The sequence below is a fragment of the Siphateles boraxobius genome, unplaced genomic scaffold (assembly GCF_051911475.1).
Source record: "Siphateles boraxobius isolate OS27281-9 unplaced genomic scaffold, OSU_SipBor_1 130, whole genome shotgun sequence".
Taxonomy (NCBI): domain Eukaryota; kingdom Metazoa; phylum Chordata; class Actinopteri; order Cypriniformes; family Leuciscidae; genus Siphateles; species Siphateles boraxobius.
In genome coordinates, this window is record NW_027508734.1 from 8,553,145 (window position 1) to 8,579,924 (window position 26,780).

The 26,780-nt window shown below is 36.6% G+C and overlaps 1 protein-coding gene across 6 annotated transcripts in view; it reads right to left on the bottom strand.

Annotated features, from left to right (window-relative positions):
* Nucleotides 1-84: 84 nt before the first annotated feature.
* The window catches only part of tkfc (triokinase/FMN cyclase), a 28,940-nt gene continuing 2,244 nt past the window's right edge, over nt 85-26,780 (bottom strand). Inside the window, exons 1-21 of one of the 6 annotated variants that reach the window (XM_077227730.1) lie at nt 18,581-18,738; nt 18,390-18,480; nt 17,433-17,516; nt 16,885-16,977; nt 14,811-14,903; nt 14,429-14,515; nt 14,247-14,344; nt 13,944-14,144; nt 13,805-13,855; nt 13,635-13,724; nt 11,954-12,105; nt 9,273-9,354; nt 8,055-8,179; nt 7,847-7,931; nt 5,888-5,994; nt 5,674-5,783; nt 5,386-5,497; nt 4,318-4,458; nt 4,139-4,232; nt 1,509-1,559; nt 85-495 (exon numbers count right to left, since the gene is read on the bottom strand). In XM_077227730.1, coding sequence (XP_077083845.1) covers nt 400-495; nt 1,509-1,559; nt 4,139-4,232; nt 4,318-4,458; nt 5,386-5,497; nt 5,674-5,783; nt 5,888-5,994; nt 7,847-7,931; nt 8,055-8,179; nt 9,273-9,354; nt 11,954-12,105; nt 13,635-13,724; nt 13,805-13,855; nt 13,944-14,144; nt 14,247-14,344; nt 14,429-14,515; nt 14,811-14,903; nt 16,885-16,977; nt 17,433-17,514 — 1,950 coding nt within the window. In that variant the 5' untranslated portion in view covers nt 17,515-17,516; nt 18,390-18,480; nt 18,581-18,738 and the 3' untranslated portion in view covers nt 85-399. Of the gene's footprint in view, nt 496-1,508; nt 1,560-4,138; nt 4,233-4,317; nt 4,459-5,385; nt 5,498-5,673; nt 5,784-5,887; nt 5,995-7,846; nt 7,932-8,054; nt 8,180-9,272; nt 9,355-11,953; nt 12,106-13,634; nt 13,725-13,804; nt 13,856-13,943; nt 14,145-14,246; nt 14,345-14,428; nt 14,516-14,810; nt 14,904-16,883; nt 16,978-17,432; nt 17,517-18,389; nt 18,515-18,580; nt 18,739-18,978; nt 20,291-20,386; nt 20,480-21,172; nt 21,207-21,628; nt 21,733-22,686; nt 22,794-22,881; nt 23,020-23,842; nt 23,960-24,302; nt 24,420-24,588; nt 24,679-24,762; nt 24,848-24,935; nt 24,971-26,687; nt 26,778-26,780 lie in introns of those variants that run through there. The other 5 variants (XM_077227731.1, XM_077227733.1, XR_013203602.1 and 2 more) reach the window with 5 other exon arrangements.

Genomic DNA, 26,780 nt, shown 5'->3' on the forward strand with positions numbered 1-26,780 from the left:
TCAAAACATAAAAAAACTATAATAGTATCTCAATGATACTAAAATAACATTGTCTGTAAGTAGAAAGAATAAGAGGAATCAATCTGTGATTTATATAAAATGTTTTATTTCATTGCATTATATTTGTACAGTCCCTAGTATTCTAGTTGGTAATCTGACATATTTGCGCTATCGTTGCTAACACAAACATGTCTGAAATCCACAGACCAGCCAAAGATAAATACTGGCAGGTGTTGCCAAACAGCAGCGATGGCATAGAAAGAAGTTTGACTTGTTAGTTTATCGACACATAGTTTGTATATATTATATATTGCGTATTTTCCAAGCAATATTGTCCATAGTTTGTGATTGATACAGCAGCCTATATCACTGGATCATGAGTCTTGGTGACATCTGAGCTCAGTTCTCCAGCAAGGCAACTCTCTGTCCCTTTCCCTTTACGCTCTTCGCCCTCTTCATTTGGTAGACCACATTGGCCGCCGCATCTGAGATGCTCTGGAGGATACAACAATTCTACTGAGTGACAGTTTGTGCATGCATATACAGTGATGTGAATAAGTTAGGACACCCATGCTAAAGTTGCCTAAAAAGAGGAATAAACAATCATCTTTTGTAAATTGATCTTAATGCCTTAATTTAAAAAATGAGGAAAAATCCAACCTTTAAGGACACCAATTTTCTTTGTGAATGAATAATGTATCATAAATAAATAAATGTTCTTCCTTAAAATACAGGGTGCATAAGTCAGGACACCCCTATGTTAAATTCCCATAGAGTCAGGCAGATTTTTATTTTTAAAGGCCAGTTATTTCATGGATCCAGGATACTATGCATCCTGATAAAGTTCCCTTGGCCTTTGGAATTAAAATATCCCACATCATCACACACACTTCACCATACCTAGAGATTGGCATGGTTTTATTTCAGTTAGCCTAATAGCTGGTTTGATTTGCATTGAAAGATGATCTTATGGAAAGTACCCCATGCCAATCTCTAGGTATGGTGAAGGGTGTGTGATGATGTGGGTCTATTTTAATTCCAAAGGCCAAGGGAACTTTATCAGGATGCATATTATCCTGGATCCATGATATTATCCATGAAATAACTGGCCTTTAAAAATAAAAATCTGCCTACCTCTATGGGAATTTAACATAGGGGTGTCCTGACTTATGCACCCTGTATTTTAAGGAAGAACATTTATTTATTTATGATACATTATTCATACACAAAGGAAATTGGTGTACTTAAAAGTTGGATTTTTCCTCATTTTTCCAATTAAGGCATTAAGATCAATTTCCAAAACATGATTTTTTATTCCTCTTTTTAGGCAACTTTAGCATGGGTGTCCTAACTTATTCACATCACTGTACACATTTAACCATGTGAGTGATGATCCATGTCATCACAGCATGATTTCTTGTTCATTTTATGCATAACATTTTCCACTTGCATCCAGCTTTAAATCATATTTTGAATTATATATAAAGCGTGAGAGATCTTTTACTCACTGCAGTGGAAGATGTTCGAGGTGCTGGTTGAGCGTCAGTTTCTGTTTCGTTCTGTTCAGAGTAAAAGTGTCATGTTTTAACACAAGGACTTTATATCATTTAGTCACAATGATTCATTTTTAATGCTGTAGTTGTTAGGATCCTTTTGTGACTGAGCTAATTTCAAAACATAACGTGAAGTACAATCACTGACACATATCTAGAAGCATGTGAGAGGGTGTCTACATAAGTATGTGCCCTGACTGTGGTATGCTGCCTTTAAGTAAACAATGACAATGCTAGATAATAACAGTACATGTATTCATTCCGAACCGTCACATGCATATAGTCAGAGGATGAATGGTCTGTGTACGTTTTGATCATTTCATTTCCTGTTTGGAATGGAATAACGAGAAATGAACAGACAGCTTGTTTATTCGTTTTTTTGTTTTGTATAAATTTCTCATTTTTCGTTTGTGATTTACAAATCGGTTTATGGGTTCGATATTTCATTCGCACATGTGGGCGGCGCAGAAACACCCCTTTAATTTGATTGGTCAAACTGCTCCGCCTTCAGGCCTTTTAATTCTGTCAGGTAGAATAAGAGTCAGTACGAGTGCAGCACTTTAATAAAATAATGTCTGAAACCACCACTCACTGTTAACTACGCATAATATTTATATTATGTGATAATATTAAATATAATATATATTTGACCAATCAGATTAAAGGGGCGTTTCAGCGCCACCCACATGTGCGAATAAAATATCAAACCCATAAACCGATTTGTAAATCACAAATCAATCGGAAATCGAGCAAAAATCTAATTTTCCATTTTTTAAACTAAACGAAAAATTAATAAACGAGCTGTCTTTTCATTTCTCCTTATTCCATTCCAAACAGGAAATGAAATGACCAAAACGTACACGGACCATGAATACATGTGTGGCGAGGCAACGCTGTTTGCTAACCGCCATAACAGGAAAAAGAGCAGAAGTGACGATCTACGCACCAACCGAAAAACAAGAGTTCAGATGGCACGCAAGAGCTTGCTAGTAGCCTATACGCGGAGTTATTTTACAAAAGCACAATGTTTTGCTTTTATTGTGAGTGTACACAAATAAAAACAGCCATCTTACTCTTATCTGTGTGACCATTAATAATGGAGTATTTTAAGTTGTTTCCACTGTTATAATTAGGGATGGCCCGATACCGATACTGGCATCGGGGATCGGGTCGATACTGTCCTCATATACTCGTACTCGTACTCATAAAAATTCGCCGATACCACGTACATTTTGCGAAACGAAACTGGCCGCCGCGAGTGCTTTGTCGAGGTGAACTGAGGCATAGGGACGTGCACTCCCAACGCAAAAGAGTGCGGCGCGGCACTAGATCTGATGGCCGAGCGCGAGCGCGGGCGGTAATGCATTCACTCTGTGTGTGCGGGTTCCGGGAGAATAAAACGATTAGCGTGACTCCCGCAAACTAGAAATATCTATGAATACAACATATTAAAACTAATAGATTTTCATTCATCTGTTGCAGAAAAGCAAGAAGAACAACTAAAACAAAATAGAAACGATTTACAGGCCAGAGTTTCTATTCATAACATGTTTGCAGCGTTGAGCGATGTAGCCAATAACAGACATGTGTGTTGATTTCTTGAACGCAATGGCTAATCAGAAGCATTTAAGATAGACTCCCCTCACTGCTCAAAACTTTTTTGTTCAGTGCTGAATTCTGTATGCTGGCAAATCCTCTAATTATAACAAACAAAGTGTGGATATTATGAAAGATTCATTGTGCAGTCAGCTTCATTGATAATAACAGATGTGTGAGATCGCGATGAACTGTCAGCTTTTTAGGAATTAGACTATTAAGGGAGCGCACTTTGGGCGCATTCAGTCATGTCAGACCATGCACGCAGTAACTGCTTGCTTTTATGTTAAATTAACAGTGGTTTGTGTGTTAATACATTTATTATTTTACTCATTATTATTTATTTTTAGACTTGTTAAAACAAGCAGAGAAGAAAATAAAAACAGTCTTCTAACCTGTGTTCTAAAATAGTCTTCTGTCTTCTTTTCTGGGAGCCTATAGTTACTTTTGCGGTAGAAATATCGGTATCGGTACTCGATATCGGCAAGTACACAAATGTAAATACTCGTACTCGTATCGGTTTGAAAAAAAATGGTATCGGGCCATCCCTAGTTATAATAAGACAAAATCATTATAATGAGACATGAAATATGCATGAAAATGACAGCGTAGGCTACGCACAACACGTTACTCAAATGAGATCATCCAGATGTGCCAATCACTGGAGCTAGGTAGAAAAAGACTACAGGAGTGCAAAAACTAATCTCTGCACAAGTCTTATTTTTCCTGTACCTTTATAACACAAGTGATGCTTTTCAGTTTTGTAGCTGATTGTGACCAAAAACAATATGAGCTATGCAAGAGTGCTTTCTGTTCACTGCTGAGTGCTTATAGACTACAGGAGGCTGTACTGTAGCAACTACCTCAGGACTTGTTGCCTTTTCCTGTTGTACCAAACTCGTATCGAACCGTGACCCCAAAACCGAGGGACACCCAAAATAATAAATGTATTAACTCATTTCTACTACTGATTGAGGATGTATTCAGACCTGTTTGACAGTGGTGAGGTCTTCACAGATCATACTCATGGTACTGATCCAGTTCCCATAGATGCTCTCTTCTTTAGGGCTTGGCTTCTGTTGACTGTGAGATAAAAAAGAGAAAGATACACATGTCATTTCCCCCACATATGATGCACCAGAGAGCGATCTGGAGAGGTTTACTGTACCTGATGTCTTCGAGAAGGTCCTGCTGAGCTCTGAGTTGTCTCTGTGCTTCCTGTACTCGGCCCTCCATAGTCAGCCTGGCACACAGCTGGGCGCAGTGAACGCCCAACACTGACATATTTAAACTTCCCGACCACACCCAACTACACACACAGAAAAAAAAAAGACAGAAAGTGAGGTTGAGATATATATATACACACTACAATTTACTCAAAAGTTTGGAATAATGTGACTTATTTTTGTTAATAATAAGATTTTACTGTTTATAAAAGCAGTCTCTACCGCTCACCAAGGCTGCATTTATCTGATAAAAATACAGTAATAATATTGTGAAATATTATTACGACTTAAAAAACTTTTTTTTAATATAGATTTCTAGTTTAATATAATCTAAAATTGAATTTTCAGCATCATTCCTCCAGTCTTTAGTGTCACATGATCCTTCAGAAATCATTCTAATATGCTGATTTGCTGCTCAGTTATTATCAATTATTATTGGTTTCTAAATTATTAATAATGTTTCTTATTATTATAAACGTTGACAAGTTTTTGCGGATTCATTTTTTTTGGTTTTCAGGATTCTTTGATGAATATAATTTTGAGATAGAAATCTTTTGTAATATTATAAATGTCTTTACTGTCACTTTTAAACAATTTAATGAGTCTTTACTGAATTTAAAATCTTACTTACCCCACACCTTTGAATGGTAGCGTACCATCGTTTCCACAAAAATATTAAGCAGCAAAAACTGTTTTCAACATTATATTTAAAAAAACGTATTTTTAAAATATTATTATAACAGAACAGTTATTTTAAATTGTAACAATATAACTGTTTTTATTGTGTTTTTCAACCAATAAACGCAACCTTGGTGAGCAGAAAAGACTTCTTTCAACTGTCTTTCTATGTCCACAATGATACAATGAAAATTCACAATTAATTTTTTGCATGTGAAACAACTGATTATAAATCACCATGTAGTTTATGTCAAGACTATAAAGTGATTGTGTCATGAGCTGTGGATCTGGAGTGTGTTTGCTGTTATTGTGCAGTATTTTGAGTGCTTTACCTGCTGGTGGTGACCCGTTTCTGTTGAGTGATGACTCTAATCACTTTCTGCAATTCCCGAGTCCTGAAACTCAGCTGCAGCTGAAAAGGGACCCGGTCCCGTTTCTGGAAACCTAAAAGACAGAGATAGTTCACACTTTATTTATTCTTAAATCTACTTTTGTGTTACGTTGAAAAAATACCAGTAAACAGATTTGGAGTGAAATGTGTGTGAGTACAAAGTAAAAAAAAAAAAAAGAAGCTTTTCTCAAATGCTTTCTTTTGATTGCACTGCATATTTTGTTCTTACTTTCAACTTTTTCCGGTCTGACTGCAAACTGGAAGGTGATCTCAACACCATCTGTCACGTTGCCAATCTCTCTAACCAACCGATGATTATCCTCCTCATAGGGGAAGTACCTGCATCAATCAAAGGAGAAAAATACAGCCAGAGGTACAATGTATGTGTGTGTGTGTGTTTGCATGTGTTTGTAAGTGTGTGAAGGTTACTACCGGATACTTACATGCCCTCCTGTGCCAGCAGTGTTGCCATGACGTTAGTTGCTAGGACATTGTCAGCTATAGCGCTCTGAATCTCTGTGCCGACTGTACCAATATTTACAATATTTATCTGGGAAGTGGGTAGAAAAAAACAATTTAGTTTTCCTGACTAATCTTTAATTGCTTGGTATGTAATATTGCAGTTATTCTTTCAAAGAGATAAAAAAAAACTTTGAGGTGTGGTTTAAATTTATTTATTTATTTTTATTAAAAGAAGTCACTTCTGCTCACCAATGCTGCCATTTATTTGATCAAAAACACAGTAAAATCAGTCATATTGTGAAATTTTATTGCAATTTAAAATAACGGTTTTCTATATGAATATGTTGTAAAATTTTATTTATTCCTGTGATATCAAATGTGAATTTTCAGCATCATTACGCCAGTCTTCAATGTCACATGATCCTTCAGAAATTATTCTAATAAGATGATTTGATGTGCCCAAGAATCATTTCTGATTATCATAATATGTAATTTGTTGAAAATAGTCGTGCTGCTTAATTTAAAGCAATTTTAAGAAACTAATGTATTTTATTCAGGATTCATTTATGGATAGAAAGTTCTTCACTGTCACTTTTTATCAATTTAATGCATCCTTGCTGAAACCCTAACTTTTTAACATACATATGTATATTATTCAAACTAAGCACAAACTAATATTAAATGGTTGTGACCTTTAAGTAGTGCACAGTATAGAGTTGGATGTCACTAAGGTAACTGCAATTCTGCAAAATTATGCACCAGTTTCCTATTAGCACAAAAGCACAAAATTAATTTTCACATTTAAATAGAGCTGAAGGGGAAATACTGAGCCCAAAATCATTCTCCCTTGCGCGTGTGGGCGTCTGGTGATAAGTATCAGTTTCTCTGAAAAGGCTTTAAGCTACATGTTGCTTAAACACTTTAAAAACAGGTCAAGCCTTTACAGACGGGTTTGATAGACAAGGATCATGTAGTAACATGTTTAGTGCTGTTAGCAGAAAATTTAGAGTGAAGGGGTCAAACAGACGATATGAGTATTTCTCGCATAGTTTACAATGAGCAACAAGTATGTGAAATGTAACCAAATTAGTGAAAGACGACCCTCTTAGGGGAAATGAATTGTTGCTGGAATCCCTGTGTACCTATAAGGCCCTGTTTACACCTGGTGTTAAGATGTGTTTTGGTTGATCGAATCACAAGTAGACGAGGGAGACACATTCCCGTTTACACCTGGTGTTTTAATTGTCTCTTTTGTCCACTTGCAACCACTTCTGTCCTGATTTCTTCAAGAGGAGGGTCTATGGGCAGGTAAATACTTGGGCTTTTTCAGATCTTTCAATCTAATGGACAAAATAAGTTCAGGCAATTTACATATTAAACATTTACGTGACTGGAGACGACGGAAAGACATCACAGATAACATCAGCTTTTTGTTTCTTCTCTGACAGCCGCAAGATCACGCTGAACGATGTGAGTGTTAGAAATCAAGAATGATGTGATAACATTGTGCTTGGTACTTTTTTCTTCCTCAAATCAAACTTGGGTCTCCTCCAGCCAACAAAGTTTAAATCCCGTCTGGCCAGCACTTCCGATAATGTTACGCATTAGGTCAGTAGTGGAGAGAAGACGTCTTTTGTGGCTGTTCGATTACACTCGACCACATGAGCGTTTACACTACGAAAGCAATCCGGCTGAATGTGTTTTCGAATACCTCTGGAAGTGGTCGAAAGTGGAAAAACTCAAAACTATTTAGACCCCGTTTACACCTGTATTTAGCATCGTCCACTTGTGATCCGCTCAAGATACCAGTTGTAATCAGGGGCTCTAAGTTGCTCCAAATCAGTCTTCTTTACCATCTAATCTGATATCTGCAACATATCTGACCCTGACTGCTCAACAGAATGAAGACGGACTGCAGATAAGCAGTATCAGTAACTCACTCTGCCTCCTGTGTGGTCAGCCAGCCTCCCAACCTCTGCCAAACGACAGTCCTCTCCTTCAAAGGTCATCACGGACACTATCACACTATAAATACCATCATAAATTATAAATTCATCCATTTCATTGTGTATTTTCAAAGTCTACAGTCATTATATGTTAAAACTAACATGATATCCAGAAAGAGATTTGTGCTTTGGAGTTGCTCACCCCTTTTCAGCAGCATATTGGGCTAACTGTTTGTAGAAATAAGGTGAGGGGTCGGAGCAATGGGAAGACTCATGTTCTAAGTGGCCTAGTCCTATGTTGGCCTGCCCGTCTGTGCAAATTATAACCTGAAAAAGAAATAGCACATTATAAAATTCCATCCGGTTCAATAAAAATTAAAATGCAAGCAATGAGGGTCGTGATGATCTTTCAGCCCAAACTCAGCGAATAGTAGTTTTATCGGTAACACTTTATGTTGATGGTCCCTTTTGAACATTCTGTTGACTATAAGTAACTTTGCAACTACACGTCAACTAACTCTCATTAGAGTATTAGTGGACTATCTGCTTCATATCTGCAAACTCTTTATTGTGATGGTCCTCCAACAGACAGTCTACTGACTATAAGTAACTTTGCAACTACATGTCAACTTATTCTAACCCCAACTATCGCTGATGAAAGCCGACTGTGTGGTCGCCTCGCGTCGGGGTAAAAAGCTGCACTTGAACACACCGAGAGAACTACTGCCGACTGTCAGCTAGCATGTGTGTTCTGCGCCTGCGTGTAAATGAGACAACTGTCTATTTCTGCAGATATGCGTCTATATTCGTCATTCAAAAAGGGAAGCCGACGCTGCAGGGTGCAGATACACATACCGTAAACAAAGCAGTGTGTGCTTACCGTTTTGAATATCAATACTGCTAAACACTTCCTTTATTCCACTCCGCTCATGTTAATATTGAAATATTTGCCAAGGAAACACTTAGGTAAGATGATGTAACATAAGAACAGCCTTCTATCTGTAGTGTTTTGACTTCTTTGCTCGCCGTTTTGCTATTATTCTCGTACACTGACTCGTTCACTAAGCTGAACAGCCAATCAGAGTTCCCTCTTTCACAGACGGCCCGACGCCGATTCAACATGTCGAATCGGCCGAAACAAAGCCGACGAGGACCAATTTCAGCCGACGGTGCAGAACACACTGAGAAAACTTACTCGGCCGACGCACAAAAACTGCTTGGTGTGTTTCAGGCTTAACCCTACCAGTCTACTAATACTCTACTAATACTCTAATGAGACTGAGTAGACATGAAGGTGCAATGTTACTTATAGAAAACAGAATGTGTTAAAGGGACCATCAAAATAAAGTGAAACCGTTTTATCATTACATATTTATCATGACAAAGCAGGTTGTCATAGCATGTAATTATGAATACAGACCTTTGATCCTGTGAACTGGGATGCCATTGCAACAGAGATGAGGGCAGCAGGTCCCAGTGCTGTGGCTCCATGTTCTCTGAGTCTGGGGAGGAGAAGAAGAAGAAGAAGAAAGCAAAATTAATCAAACACTGACAACAATTAGATACTTTTTTCCTTTTGTTGTAGTTATTTCATATTCATAACTAACCACACAGTCTGTTTATAAAAGCGACCAAGAACCGGTGCAAACCATATATGACTCTCTCGATTTAATTAAAAATCCACATATTACATATTTAAAACTATACTACATAATTTACCAATGCCCGTTTGTCATGTATAATACACCGACCAATCATGATGTGGCACACATCTCAAATCTCACTGGAGAATGTGAAGTGGAGTGGTAATTTCCTGGTCTTACTCATAAATCTGTTGAAAACTATATTAGCCACTGTCTGTTTTCAGTTTTTTAACAAAAGTGAAAAAGCTAAAAGAATGAATGTCTATGATGTCTTTTACGAGTACTGATTTTACAGTTTGAATGTGGTATAGGGAAGGAGACAAGAGGCCGTTTTTTAATGGATGTCAATGGAGAAGTGGGTTCACTACGCTGAATAAACCGCTTTTGGAAGAAAACGGCTTATCATTTTTTTTAAACATTTTTTAAATACATTTAGTCATTTTATTACTTTTTTGTTTTAAATATTGCTATTTAGGTTTGATTTGAAAATGGCTAATCATTAAAAAAAAATTTGCCACCCCATTAACTAATCTTCAACATGTTTGCTCTTAAAAATTAATTTTAGATTGGTCTATTTTTAGACTTTGTATCCAAAAAAATGCCGTTTTATAAGAGAAATCATGGACAATTGCAAAACAGGTATGATTCAGTTTACAGCACTTCTCATTAATTTCTATGGTATCCACAAACAGCTATCGCACAACAAAATTCAAAATTCAAAATATAAAAACAAAATTCGGTTTCTCAAATGTTAGAGTCACGGACCCTTATATCTCCCAATAAACAGACCATCTCTGGCATAAAGGACACAAAATGAGAAACACTTCAGAGAAACACATTTTCGAAGTCGTCATCTGATTGGTTGAATTCTACAGGATTTTCGGGAGCTGCGTTCTTTTACGATCTGGAACAAAAATCGCTGTGAAGCCAAACCCCTCAAAAAAGAGGAAAGCCGACTTGTTTACAACTGAGACAATGAGTGCTTATCAGGGTACAACTAAACGCTGGATTTTCAAAAGTATGTGAAGTTTGCGGCAACATGGTTGCAGTAAACTTGCATAACATTCTTAAATTAATTATTTATTAGATGAACGCCGGTCTGTTATTATAGGGACATCAACGTTACATTTTCACCCCCCTAAACATGACGCAGACCAAAACAAAACAAAACTGTGATTGGTTGCCTAACAGTCAGTCGGGCAGCCTCTGGGCGGTCCTTGACCAGTGAAGCTACTATGGAGTCCAGACCTTCTGGCACGCAAAAAGGGTGACGTAAATGGGCTATATATACAGGGCTTGACATTAACTTTTTTGCTCACCAGCCACTGTGGCTAGTGGTTTTCCAAAGTTACAAGCCACTCGGCATTTTCACTGGCCACAATTTTTGCAATGGGGAAAAACTGCCCTATAGATATTTTTAATGTTATCTCATAATTTGGCAGCAGGTATATTAGGCTGATTTTATATATGCGTTTTCTTTCTCAACTGTTTACTGTACGTTCAATTAAGACATAACTGACAGGCATTTTGACATTATTTTGTGTTTTAAGGGCAATAAGCAGCGAGGAGATGAGCACAGCTGGTATTGTGTATTTATTCTGCGGAAAATAAGTATTGGAAGTGTTTTTAGATATTTCAGTAGCGATATGTATTGAAAAATCTTTATTTTTGACAACACTTTTGCCAAAAATGTATATATTATATATAAAAGGTGGCTAATAGGAGTGACTGCCTTACACACCACTAATGAAATCCACCCGCATTGGAGGGTTGGCGGGGGTTGATGTCAAGCCCTGCCTATATATATAGTAATTATAGGCCTGGTTTCACAGACAGGGTTTAGCTTAAGCCAGGATTAGGCCTTAGTTCAATTAGGACATTTAAGTAGATTTTATAAACATGCCTTGGAAAAGAAAACATTACCGGTGTGAATCTTGAGACAAAACAATGGCACTGACATATTTTAGGATGTGTCAGTGCAAGTTGGTTTCAGTTAAAACAGCTCAAACAACTCAACATTTTAGTCTGGGACTAGACTTAAAGCCTTGTCTGTGAAACCAGGGGATTGTGATTGATGCCCATTTTTCAAGTCCCTGAGGAACTGAATACTTCATTTTGATAGGATAAAACTCCACAGAGGCAACTGCTTTGCGTTCGGTGTTTTTTTACTTTCACTTTTTATTTTTTATTAACATTTTACAAAATGTTATAGTTACTTCATAAAACTGTGGAACTTTGTACAATTCCGACAGCGTAAAATCAGAATGATCTGACAAGCACAAAACACAAAATCAGATAGACCAGCAGAAATACTGAAGGAAACTCTGTGACAAACATATAAAACAATCGCCCAAACACATACAGATACACAAAGGCTCTTTCTGATGAGAATACAGACAAAATGCCATGACCTTTGCCAGACATACAAACAATAACAGCCGCAGAATGTTCCACTCACTCTTTGATTTTCTGGGTGAGAGGCTGGATAGTCTCTGCAATGCAGTGAGGCGTGCTATAGTTCTCTCCCTCCTTCTTCAGATAGTCATAGTCCACCAGCGCCCAGTCTCTCAGGGTGAGAGGAACCCCTGTCCCGTCACCATACACCGTTACCTGAAAGCCACACGCACAACTGTCCTGAAATCTGTTCATATGATAGTAAATCAAGCACAATGAGAGCTGTTCCGGTACTATGCTTTAAATCTAATTTTCTAAATTTGTCTTTTCAGTTTTAATATTAGAGGTTTCTCTTGCTTCTTAATGGGGGAGTTTTGTGCCCACAATAAGAAGCCACAAGCTCGTCAAAACTAAAACAAGAAGAGGTCAGTCATCAGATCTTGACATCTCAGTTGCTTTTATTGGCGTGTTGAGTTTTGGCTTCAGAAGTAGAGTCACAGGGTGTTACATTAAGCCTGGTCAGCATGTGTTGCCAAAATTTTGTCTACTGGCATAAACTCTGGACCACACAGCTGCTTATTCTGACAAAGAATAGCCCACTTAGACAGGAATATACCATGTGACGGACATGTAGAATAAACAAACATAGTTTTTTTGTGTGTTGTTTAGTCACTAACCCATCCTAAATATAGTATACAAGGTGTTTTCAAACTTTTTGATGCCAAGTACCCTTTAAACCAAGGTTAAAACGAGAACTGATAGATTTCAGATTAGCTTTTTTTCGGTAGCTATAGAGATTTTGAATATCATCTGACACTCATGTTATCTTGATTTTCTCTTAAGTGCACTATTATTATGTTTAATCATTTTGTTGTGCTGTCTGCTAAGCACTGTATTTTGTATGGGACGTCTCATACCAGTGACAAATTCTTTGTATATCTTGCATACTAACTACCAATAAAGTTGATTCAATTCAATTCAATCCAATTCTTCTCCAATTCGTTTTTTGAAATATAAACATTTAAATGGTGGCTGTCCTGAAAACTTGACAGATTTATACATACATTAAATACTAAAGAACTTGGTAAAAATTATAATGAATGTGTAATATGGTGCATATATTTAGCAAAACGCTCTTCTCTAGGAGTTCATTTTTCTAGCTGACTAACGAGTGTATGTTCACTGAATGGCATTTGAGGATGTATGATGTAGGAGTAGCGTAAGCTTTGACGCCTCTCGCGGTTTGAACAGGGCTGGGCAACCGCATTTGTTATTTAGTTGTGCATCAAGTTCAAGTGTTAATCTTTTGGCTCCGATTGTATTCGTCTGAAAGAAGAATGTCATATACACCTAGGATGGCTTCAGGGTGAGTAAATAATGGGCAAATTTTTATTTTTGGGTGAACTATCCCTTTAAAGAGTGCCAAAATGGTATTAATTTTTTTAATTTCATAATAAAATGGACAGAATTTGAAATCCGAGACTTTGTTTCCTATCAAAATTGGATATGATAAAAAATAAAATAATGGTGTGGCGGTTTTTGTAAACGAGTGAAAAGAAAAAATAGAGGTCAGACCAGAGCTTGGAATAATAGACAATCTGTGAAAATCTAGTTTTAAAAAAGCCTTTCAAAGTTCTTGATGACATTAATCTGGAAAACCTGGCACATCTAATGACTAGTTCTTCCTCAAAAGCACTTGCACTTTAGTGACATTTTGACATGTCTCCTCTTATAAGCATCTTTACCTCATTGTTAAAAGTCACCAGTGCCAGTCTTCGGTGAGGTGAGGTTTTCTGCAGGGTGGACAGCACCATCTGAAGAGCTTCTTGGACTCCCTGGACCCAAAAAGAATGGGAGTAACTTCACATGTTTTGTGCCTGTTTATATAAGCAAAACTTCAGAAGTCACCTCTCACCTGCAGTCGTGAAATATATGTGGGTGATCGCATGCTGTTACCTGGAGAGATCTGAGAGAAAAATATATTTAATGTAAACATAACAATTTAAAAATAGGGTTTTAAGCCCTGGCCGTCTGTAATGAAAGAAGACAGGCACCTCAGAAGTGACACTCATACTTCCGGAAGTGTCCACGCACAGCACAATTAGCATGTCGTCTAGATTCTCATACTCCATGTCCCCGTTGTCGTCCATGTAAAGTATATCCCTGCCAGGAGGAGAGCGCAATGGAAAACGTCCCGCCTTTAGTGCCGCCAGCGAGTAAACATTCTCCTTCCCGCAAAACTCACAGCTCCACATCTAGAAGAAAAGATACAGGAATCACTTTTAACAAAAGAAAATGTTATTTCAAAACTAATGTCAGATGCACAAATGGGATTTGCACCCCTTGGTATAACTTACTATTGTTGTTTGGTGTGTCTCTGGGCTGCTTGCAGAGGACATGACGGCTTTGCATTTCCCACAATGCACTGGTTTCTGGGTGCTCTGTATAGCAGATGCTACGGAGACAGAAAGTGAGCTGGTTTGAATTGAAAATTTTGGATTTTTATACTTCAGAAAAGAAGTTTAGCAGTGTAGCCCACCTTTAGTAACGTCCACAAGGCTTCCTACTTTTAGTGACACTACGTTTACATTAGCTTTAAGTTGAGTCTCTCCATTATTCTCCAGACCTGAGAGAGAGAGAGAGAGAGAGAGAGCGTGAGAAAGTGTGTGTGTGAGAGAGAGAGAAAGAGAAAGAGAGAGAGAGAGAGAAAGAGAGAGAGAGAGAGAAAGAGCGAGAGAGAGAGAGAGAGAGAAAGAGAGAGAGAGAGAGAAATATATAAAGTTTGGAGAACATATTTTGTTATTCAGCTCACAGAACCAAAAATACTGACCCTGTTTATTAAAAAGTTCAAGTTATTTATGCATAACTGAACATTTTCTGTGCATGTTTGTGGTATAAAGGGAGTGTGAATGTGTTCTCACCTCTTGGTGGTACCGGTGGTGGAAGAGAGCTAGACAGACTCTTTCTCTGCTGTATGTTACGGGGCGGTACAGGTGGTGGAACCAACGATGGCGCTTAAAAAAGGTTTATTAATTAATAAATAATTAAAAATAATATAGTTTCGTAGACAAATAAAAGCTGTTCAAAGGTTTGGGGTCAGTACTTTTTTTTCAATTCATCAAAAAACATTTTTATCACAGAGCAGCACGACTGTTTTCAACATTGATAATAATCAGAAATGTTTCTTGAGCAGCAAATCAGCATATAAGAACGATTTCAGAAGGATCATGTGACACTGAAGACTGGAGAAATGATAATTCAGCTTTGATCACAGGAATAAATTACATTTTAAAATATATTCAAACAGTTATTTTAAATTATAATACTATATCTCACTTTTTTACTGTATGTATGAGTATATATATATATATAACAGCAGGGATTTTTTTAGAACGCATTCATCATCATGCACTTGAGAATGTTTTTATCGTCAGTTTTTAACACCCACAAAAAGGATGTGACGTTTTTTTTTTTCCAATGAACAATTTCTTTGCAAGATAACTTTCAACTTCTTTTGAACTGAAAGATTAGTTTCACTATACATTGTTGTCTTTTAAGAGCTACTTTACAGCAAAATTGAATTCTGTTTGCATCATTGAATCATTTTCCTGTTTATCACTGTAAAGCTGCTTTGAAATGTTCTGCATTGTATAAAGCACTAAATAAATAAAGGTGACTTGACTTAAAGTAAATCAAATAAAGTTAAATAAAATCAATCAGTAAATTCTGCTGTTCTTTATCAGAACTAGTAACATTAAAACATTAAAGGTAGGGTAGGCAATATTTTTTATAATTTTTTTTGAAAACTTTCTTCACAGCCTGATAGCAATCATTAATATTAGTGGTCTAAATATTAAAACATGTACATATAGCCTATCTTCTTTAAAAGTCTAAGGACCAAAAACTGTTCGTCCAATCATTGCATTTGGTTCTACCTGCCGGTCAACATATGTATTTCCATACCTCCGCGCACCTGCTCGTGCAGACATCACACATCATCAGTGTGCTTCTATGCAGAATTGTAGACAGACAGTCACCGAAGACCACAAACAAACAGTAGCTGCCTTTTACAGTTCCTCCAGAACCAAAACAAAAAGCTTATGCTTATGTAGTAACTGTAATTACGAGATAACAACCCGTGACGTTCTACCCGGAGCTGCTCACATCCTCAGACTCAGATTTATGCATTTCTATGTCAACACTATCGACGCCGAAATGGATCTGCAGCATTCCGGTGGTAAAACTAGATCTCTGTAAGTTGTTTACGTTCATTATTATCATAATGTTGTGTGCTCTGAGACATGAGGTAGTTTAACGGCGTCTCTCGTGACGCTTTGCAGACTCTGCTGTGCGCGTTCATATGTTTTGAAGGAGGCGTAGCTTTGGGGATCCTCTGAAGGGAGGGTGGGATCTTATACTTTCAAAGCTAATTTGCCTCTCCAAAATTGCCTACCCTACCTTTAAAAAAAGAAAATTGATTCCTCATTTCAAGAAGGTTCACGGTCCCACTTTATATTAAGTGGCTTTAAGTATCATGTACGTACATTGACACTAATAATTTGATACAATGGACAATGTTTTTACATTGTTAAATTTAAAAAAATACCGGCATGTAATTATAGCAGTAATTAATGTATGTAATTACATTTGTAATTACAATGTTGACCCTTCCCTTACACCTTAACCCACCCTTAAACCGACCCATATCACCACACCTGTCCCTAACCTTACCCGTTTCACACCTCAATAGCAGCAAAAGAGTTTTACAATACAACATGAACACAATTGTTCATGTTGTACATTGAGTACATTTTGTTGTACATCAAAAGTACATTGTAAATATTTTCCAATGTAAGTACATAATACTTAAAGCTACTTAATATAAAGTGGGACCAGGTTCACAGATACAGAGATAATACAAGTCTCTTCTTCACTCATTAGGAACAATCTTCATAAAGCAATGCTAAAGTGAAAAACAATGTGTCATTTACCCACCTGGTTTCGGAATGAAGGTTACACGGTTGTCGTAAGGATGATCTGAGACAGAATGCGCTCTGGACAGACCACAGGGAAGAGTGGAGGCAGAACCTACAAAACATGAGCAATCATGTGGGACAGATGGAGTTATAGACTGACTGACTATGTGTGCAATAAAATATAATAGTACCCCAATACATTATGTGGGGCAAGTTGTCACAATTGGACCATGCCTATTATTAGAAACTATTTAATGTTGCTTCAGTAAAACAATTATCAAGCACAAAACAACTGACAAAATAGCAATATTTAAAAGAAAACATCCAATAATATTAAACCAACAAAAACATAAGCACATGCGGCAACCTGCCATAACCTGACATTGAATGCAACATAAAAAAACATAGCTAGAGAAAGCAAGACTTTGTTACTAAGATACAACCATTGTGACAACTCCCCCTAAATAAATGTTCTTTTTCTTTCAGTAATTCTCTATATATTTCTCATCAGAATTATATGAGCTCTAATAATAAATGTTTACATCACATACACAGCATACGACTAACCTTGATTTGAGATTTTAGCTTCATCTTCTGTTAAACTCTCAGACCTCCAGTTACACACAACATGACTGCAAGCAAACTCCATATCTGTGGGTGACAGAAAAGGAATTGATGCCAAAAAATTGTGAGAAATTATACTTGGGTCAAGTTCCATTCTTCACAGTCAAGTTAAAATAGAATCCATACGCCAACACACCTTAAAACAACTTCAGAATTCCCTTGGTCATGTTGTGCACACAGAAATGCCAGCTAATGTGTTTCTATGTAGTTTAATGGAAAGACTCTAGTTCTTTTTTAAGACTTTCATTTCCTGCTAAAATGGTTAACTTACAGAACTTTGATCTCAGTCGCTGCAGGCAGTTACACCTGTGATAAACACTGTGGCACAGTTTGCCTCCCTTGTAAAAATTATCTAGAAAATGACCTAATTTATAATTTAAAGGGATAGCTTAATTTAAAGGGATAGATTCTTTCATCATTTACTCACTCTCAAGTTCTTCTAAAACGGTATGCATTTCTTTCTTCTTATGAACACAAAATAAATGGGGTTGATGGACCCCATGACTTCCATAGTAAAAAAATTATAATACTATGTGAGTCAATTGGGTCCATGACATAATTTTCATTTTTGGATGAACTGTCCCTTTCAGGAAAGCGAGTATGTAGTGATACTTTTATCCATCACCGTCTCCTTTCTTTTTTTCTGTTCTTTCCTTGTCGTTTCTAGCAAGAGTTTACAGAAACCAACCCGTTTCTAATATTATAGCCCTATAAGATGTACAAAAATGTCAAAATGAGTGAGGTATTGAGAATAACTGGTCACATACTCTTGACACATACACGGTACCCATGGTAATATACAGCATGATAGATATAGCCTCATTTACTAATCGCGAGGGCTTCAATCTCTGATAAACTATACGTTACTAGGTAAAGTTACAGTGTTTAAAATGTACCTACCTGCTTACGGCAATTCGACTGTCATTCAGCTTGCAAAGAAGGCCAGCAACATTACGGTCCTGCTCTACACATACCTACTGTGCACGTTTGACTGTGAGCGTGAAGATACAGGAAGTCAGGAAACTGTGGGTACAAGACTAGAAAAAAATAAAAGAAACGAAAGAAAGAAAGGAACGAAAGAAGACGCCCACCTCAAAGTGTAGATTTAAAAACACTGTTTTCTTTCCTATGTCCTACTTCACCTGACTCGGATGTCAGACTTACATTATACAAATAAAATTCAGTCATTAAACATAAGCAGCAGTGCAGTGCGATTCTCTGCTTTCATAATTCACAGTTTAATGTAAATAGAACCTCATCACACTTACGTCACACCATATCACTCAAGGCTCAACACGAGATTATCAAGTTCCTTCCGTTGAGGTACATGTTTAATGGATTTTTTGTTTTTGTTTGAGTAAACTATACCTTTAACATCTGATTATTCAAAATTATGTCATCACAGTCACAGATTAAAATACAGCTGTTTTTTTATTCGTTTTTATTAGTTAAATGTATTCACATCACAAAATCAGAATTACTACTGCATTTAAAATTACTTCAAAACATTTTTGTGTTTAATTGACCTTTAATAATGCTCATTTTGCATTAAAAGCTTATTAACCCCTTAAAAATACATATCTGCATTAAATTACCATAATTGTTTACAACAGTGAAAAAAAAAGTGAAAAAAAATCAACTACAAGCCCTCTCACTTTTACAATGTTTGGTATTAGTCAATATTATTGTTTCATTAATGGTAGTGTATTGATGGATTATTTATTCAGTATTTCCACCATTTTCATTAAAGCAGAAGTCTGTAAATTATGCTGAGTTAGCGACACCAAACTGCAATACAAAAAACAAACCAACACAATTGATTGAACCAGTATTTCCTTTTAATATAAGTTGACACGCATGAAGAGTGTAAAACTGTGGCTCTGCTGCATTTTCAACATTCAACTATTTGTGACCAACAAATAGATGAATGTTGAAAATGCAGCAGAGCCACAGTTTTACACTCTTCAGGGGTGTCAACTTATATCACATTTAACTGGGATCAGAGAAAGTATTTCAAATCATTCACATCTGCACAAATCAATGTTAGCAAACCTTTGTGTGTTTTTTACAAGCCTTTTGCTTTAATGTTCCCTAAAGTGTCCCTATTATGCTTTTCGAATATTACCGAACAGCATTTACTTTGACCATCAAAAACTGTAGTTGTAGCTGAAGCCTAAAAGTGTTTGGTTCGTGTTGTCGAAATGATGTTTTCAGGACAAAACCAAATGTTTTCAGGACTCGCACTGGAATTAATGCGGAAAAACTCATATCACTGTGTATCAAGTGCTGAGGAAGATCCAGAGCTGAAAATCAGATATGGTAATGGTCGTTTCGTTTCCAACACTTGTTATAACTGGTCGACCAATCACAACAAACTGGGCCGTCTGACCAATCAGAGCAGAGTAGACTCTTGGATAGGAGGGGTTTAGAGAGACTTAATCTTAAATCTAAGGAACCGGTTTCAGACTCTTTGAGAAATTAGGTATATACATTTGAAATGTATATAATGAGAATTATTTATTATTTTTTTTACCGCGCATGCATGTAAACCTATTGTAGGAGACCACCAAAATAAAATTAGGAACTTTTAAAATGGCACAATAAGGGCACTTTAATAATCTGCATATTGTTGGTGAGCTTCTTTAACTCTCTGCCTTCAAAGAATGGAGTATGGCCCTCAGAATGGCGGCTACCGCCACGGCACCAGGGTCGGGCTGGGTTAAATGTTCAGATGCAACGTAACTGGCACGTCCAGCCCTTGCTTTGAGACTGCGTGTAGATTCGGCTCCCAAATCTGCTTTCTGTTACAGACAGGCAAGAGGCTATTATCATAGATGCAAGAATTCATGAGAAAACATCAAAAGCAAAAAATTGCTATTTAAAATGATAGTTCATACCTCCACTGCTGCTTGTAGTATAGCTATGTGACCATCAGGAGGTGTTGTGGAAAGTTTCATCAACTCCTCCACAGCAGGGCATAGGGCATCAAGCTAAAGGATAACACAGAGGGTCAGTTTCATCAATGATTTGCAGGTATTAAAAGATTTGATTTAATAAAAAGTTCAAGGATAAGACTTGCAGGTTAATTATTTCAAAAACACTGCCCAAGCTTAATCATTGATACATGGATATAAATGGTCAGTAGTGTTTGCCAATAGCCTACACATATTTATCCAAAATACTGATCATGTACATTCAGTAAACAAGGAACTACACTACTATTCAAAAGTAAGATTATTTTTAAAAGAAATTAATACTTTTATTCAGCAAGGATGCATTAAATTGGTCAAAAGTGACAGTAAAGACATTTAAAATGTTGCAAAAGATTTCTATTTCAAATAAATATCAGTTTCCACAAACATATTATTATCAATGTTGGAAACAGTTGTACTGCTTAATAAGAAATCTTTCTAGAGCACCAAATCTTTCACATTTCTGAAGTGAGACTGGATTAATGATGCTGAAAATTCAGCTTTGACTTTTTAAAAATCACAAAAAAAGTTACTATTTTTTTTTCTGTAAAATCTTCAGAAAAAGAAAATGACCTCAAACTTTTTAACGGTAGTGTAATTCAAGCATATGTTAACTAATACGCTTTTACTATTTGCTAATTAAAGAATGGAGATGACCAATTTGCGTGCAACAATGACTAAAACTAGAATTTGACTCAATCTCAATCATACCATGGTCCGATCTCCTGGTTCAGCACCTCCATATCTGTCGGAAAAAAACAAGGAATAAATTTGCAATAAAATTACACACATCTTTATACTTTGTGCCAAACTGTAAACTTGGCAATGTGTATATTCTAGTATACTGAGAATACTAAAGTATGAAGGAAAACAATTGAGAAGGAGTTCATTTAATAGGGGTGTACCTGATGGTGAATGTGATTTCACCAAGTACAACATTTTCCTAAATCAACATCTTTGTTGATCCTGGAACATCATTCCAATCAACCAATCAGATTTAAGGGACAAGTTTACAGTTTATATCACGTTTAGGGTTACAACCAGTGTTAGGTGCTTCTACATCAGTGTTGTTCACCATCATTTCCCTCTGATTTTAGGGATAACTTATGGGTAGGGTTAGGTTTAGGTTTAGGGGTAGAGGTAGGGTCACAGTAACCCGTCACTGACCTTTTCATTGCCTCGGTCCCAGCATGCAATGCCTTGGCCCAAGCAGCACCATCACTGTTTTGTTTGAGATGAGGGGCAGCCGCAGACAAAAACAAGCAATATAACTGGGTGAAAAAGATAACGGATCATTTGATAAATTCATGAGAAAGACAATAATCCCCACCCCCCCCCCCCCCCCCCCCCCCCCCCGGTGCGATTGCTCTGTTAGTGCGGTTCATTCGGTAAAATGTGAACGTTGCTATCTGAACCCTGGTGCCACCAAACAAGCGTTAAAAAAAAACAGTGTGAACGCTCAGTAAACCAGGAATAAATGTATAATTTTTTTTATTGGTACAGAGCAGACCAAACAAATCAACAACACACCCTTAAAGTGGAACTTGGCAACTATTTCAACTTAATAAAACCGTTTAGAAATCATTTGGATGGTTAAATAAACTGTTCCGGTGAGAATGATGACTTTCCCCGCTCCCCCCAACGTTCCCAGGCAAAACAAACCTTGCAAAATGGGGACTAGCGTCCCGGTAAGTTGGAAATGGGAAGTCTCGTGAGAATGTGCCGTCCTCAATGTGTATGATGTATTACCCACCTCGGTAGACATACTCCACACGATAAAGTTAGACGGCTCTGATAACAACAAATGCACATGAGCAGCGGTAGAAAGGGGTTGCCAAGTTCCCTTTTAAGCCCGATTACACCAAGGACGATAACTATAACGATAAAGATAAAGATATACTTCTAAAATCATTCTAAATATAAAAAATAGCAGAGTTCACACCACAAATATAGTGATAACGGCAGAAAGGAACGATATTCATTGGAATAACCTTAATTAAAAAAAATTCCAGCTGATGAACGATAAAAATATTGACAGCCAATCAGAATCCAGACTTTTCAGAGCTCGAGCATTTAAAGTCGCAGACCATTGCAGTGCGCGCTTAGAATAAACAGAACAATATCAACCACTGATGTGGATGCTTATATGGTTTTGTTCTTGGTGTGAACAGGCCATTAGAGTAATTTATCAGCTCAAGCACTGGTTTCTGAACACATTCACATACTGCCCCTGATGATCCTCCCATCCTTTCCTGGACCAACAGACCCAGATCTGCTAGAAGCTGGCCAAGGTTTCCAGGGATTCTGCTGGTCTGGAGCCACTCCTGAATGGCTGAAGTAAACCACATTGTGAAGGCAAGTGAAACATTTACCAACATTATATATGAACACAAAATTAAGCAATATGTGCAAAGTTTTACCATTAGCTAAAAGAGCATGTGTGCTCCCACAATCTCCATCCCCTGCTGCGCGGTCCAAAGCATTGAGTTCCTCTCGGCGCTGCAGGAGGATCTTGCACACGGACTCCAAAACCAGGCGAATGACGGAAGAAAGAGAGCCTGTGAAGCAGAACCAAGGTGTCGATGAAGTGCTTCAGGTATTTCAATACTGTTCAAGTAAGATTTTTCAAATAGTTTGAGCAGAGATGCATTAAATTGACATTTATAATGTTAAAAACGATTTCTATTTCAATGCTGTTCTTTTGAACTTTCTGTTCATCAGAGAATTCTGATTCATCTTACCATCACAGGAATAAATTACATTTGAAAATTTATTAAAATAGAGAACAGCTACTTTAAATTTCTAATATTTCACAATATTACTGTTTTTACTGTATTTTACTTAGCTAATTTTTAAATAAATGCAGCCTTGGTAAAAATAAGAGGCACCAAGGATGATAACGATAAAGATGTAGTTCTAAATATATAAAAGAATAGCAGAGTCCACACCACAACTATAACGATAACGGCAGAGAGGAATTATATCATTGTAATCACTTATAAAACGATTTTCTTCCAGCTAATAAGAGATAAAAACATTGACAGCCAATCCGAATCCATCCTGCTTTCAGAGCTCGAGCAATGCGACAGGCGATAAACTGGAGCATGCTTATAATACACAGAACGATATTGTCTGATGGTGTGGACGCTAGTACAGTTATCACTATAGTTTTATAGGTTTATAGGCCTTTATTCTCACCAAGACTTGCACTGGCCCCAAGCTTTTAGACAGTTAGAAAAGCATTTATATGACTTTATTAGTAGTAAAATATTTACCCATGCTAATTATTTATTATAAAGAATGTATGTATATTATTAGTTTAATGAACTGAGGCATATATAAGTGAAATTTGAAAAATGTCTATTTTGCACTGTTCTCTACCTTCGTGATATTTATCTGAAGCTGCGGCAGGTTTTTCTGCAGGTTCCATGAACAGGTTCCTCCCAATCAGAGAGGCCGTGCTGAGGTTAGGCCAGGCCGGGGCTGTGGTTTTAGCATCTGAGAAAGACAAATAAGTGTGACTCTTCCCATACACTGGACTACATACTAATATAGTATACATACACAGGTGGAACTCGAACAATTAGAATATCATGCAACAGTTCATGTATTTCAGTAATTCAAATTTGAAACTAATATATTGATTATACTTTTCAGAGGGCCGAAATTTTTGCTAAATTTTTAGCATCTTAAAAGATGCTGTGTGGAGTGAAACTTTGTTCATGTGTTTAATATACATTTCAGCTCTGTCATAATAACACTCTTTTTCTGAGAACTAACTAATGATTCCAATGTCATCCAGGTTAGTGTGCATGTAAAACTGGATTTAAAGCAAACACACCAAACAGTCTGAGCATCTCTTCATCAACCTTCATTAAAGAAAGAGACATTCCCGCCATCTCCAGTGATGTCATGAACGATCCCGACATCACCCTGACAACCAGCACACCACGCTCCTCTGAAAAGGAGAATCGAATCAGAAACAGTCAACACAAGTTGAAGACATATCATTTCCAAACAGTATAATTAAATGCAAATATTAGGATATAACAAGATCATTTATTCAGTTCTATATATTTTGTCTAAAATTTAATCTTTTATACATTGTTGTGCTACTTGAGTCTCACCCAGGCAGTGTACAGCTGCTTTGGAAACCACAGCTATTTCCAAACATGAAAGGGCACCAAGATTATTCACACACATGATCACCTTGTCTCCTGTTGAAATACATATTTTAATACACATTCATGTAAACGCACACCTTCAGAATCAACCCTGTGCTGACCAGTTACAAATCTTACCTGACTTCAGGGACAGATGCGATTTGTTCGTGGAATCAGTCATGTGACTTATTATAGATTTCACAACTTCATCGGCAGAGGCCACCTGAAAAAAATCAAAATCATCAATCTCAAAGGACCATAGATTACTCTTTATTGTAGGATTGGATGGACGGCATTTTGAAAAGACTCACTTTTGATCTCTTAATACCTGGTTCTCCGTGGATCCCTATACGAATAAATATAGTGTACATTTTAATATATAAATATAGTATATAAACACTACTGTTCAAACGTTTGGAATCAGTAAGATAAAAAAAAAGGATTGACATGCAAGGACACATGAAATAGATCAGCAAAAGACATTTATAATGTTACAAAAGTTTTCATATTTTAAATAAATGCTGTTCTTTTTCTCTTCTATTTATCAAGAGTCCTGAAAAAATTTATCACATTAGGCAGCTTATCTGTTTTCAACATTGATAATAATAATAATAATAAATGCTTCTTGAGCAGGAAGGATCATGTGACACTGAAGACTGGAGTAATAATGCTGAAAATTCAGGTTTGCATCATTGGAATAAATTACATTTTAAAATAATATATTCATATAGAAAAATAATTTTAAATTCTATTAAAATTTCTCAATATTACTGTTTTTACTGAAATTTTGTTTAAATAAATGAGTGTATGTATAAATATATATTGCTGTCAAATCAATTAATCTTATCTAACAAAAGTTTGTGAATATATGTGCATGCATGTATATAAATATTCATACATACACACACACATATATATATATATATATATATATATATAAATCATGATAAATTAATTTGACAGAAGTATATATATATTACTGCTGTCAAATTGATTAATTGTGATTAAATGCACACATAAAAGCTATATACACGTACTTACTGCTAAATAAAATAATTTTTGATCTTTACTCTTTTTGTTATACATCTCTCTTACTAGAGCTGGGCGATATGGAGCAAAAAATACATCTCTATATATTTTGCTATATCTCGATATACGATATTTATCTCGATATCTTTACAGGAAAAATAACCCCCCAAAAACTACTGCAAAAACAAATATGCCAAATACCAGTCTTTTTTATTGAAGTGCAAAGAGGTAGGCAGTTCATGTAGAAACAAAATAAAGGAAGAAATAATACATATTGTCTTCTTTTCATTCAAATATGAAACAACTCAACTCAAGGTAAGAACAAAGTGCTTCTGCCTGCCTAATGTGTTTTCTCTCTAAATTCATGCTCACATTCTGTATTTTAATATTATAAAATATAATACAGCCGTCGCCGAATGTCCAATAAAGCTGTTCTCATTTCCTATATTTTTTTTGTTAGACAATAGAACAAGTAGCTATGATATAGTGAATGACTAAATTTTTTTATTTGTAAAATTAACTGAATTGAGAGAGTTCGGGAACTGGGTGAAAGCTCTGTGATAGTGAGTATTACAAGTAATAAGCAAAAGAAAGGAAATTAAAATGGTCAAACAACTTTAAATATAAAACAAAAGAGAAGCAGATAAGTGACAAGTCCGTGGAAAAACAGAAAACTGGCGCACGGTCAACACATGAATGTGCTGCTGCTCTTCTCAGCCATTCACTGAACAAGTTAGATGCAGAGAGAGTGACGGCATGGAGAAAGCAGGAGCTCGCGCTCGCAGAACAGCACTGGCAACATCTGGAGGTTACTGAGGTTTGCGACAAAGGCGCTAAGTTGGCAACAGGGGAGGGGAAACAAAAGCAAGGAGGCGGGGGCGAGCACAGCACAGAGAAGGCAAACAAGCAAAGTGGCGAAATCAGAATTAAATATAAACACTATATCGATATAAACGATATGTCAAAATCCTATCGTTTAAAAAAAATCTCGATATATTTTAAATATCGAGATATCGCCCACCCCTATCTCTTACCCAGTCCCAACTCCATCTCTCCTGGTGGAAGCTGGAAAGATGGAAGGCATCCGGGAACACTGCATGGAGACAAACTAACACCCAATGTGCCTG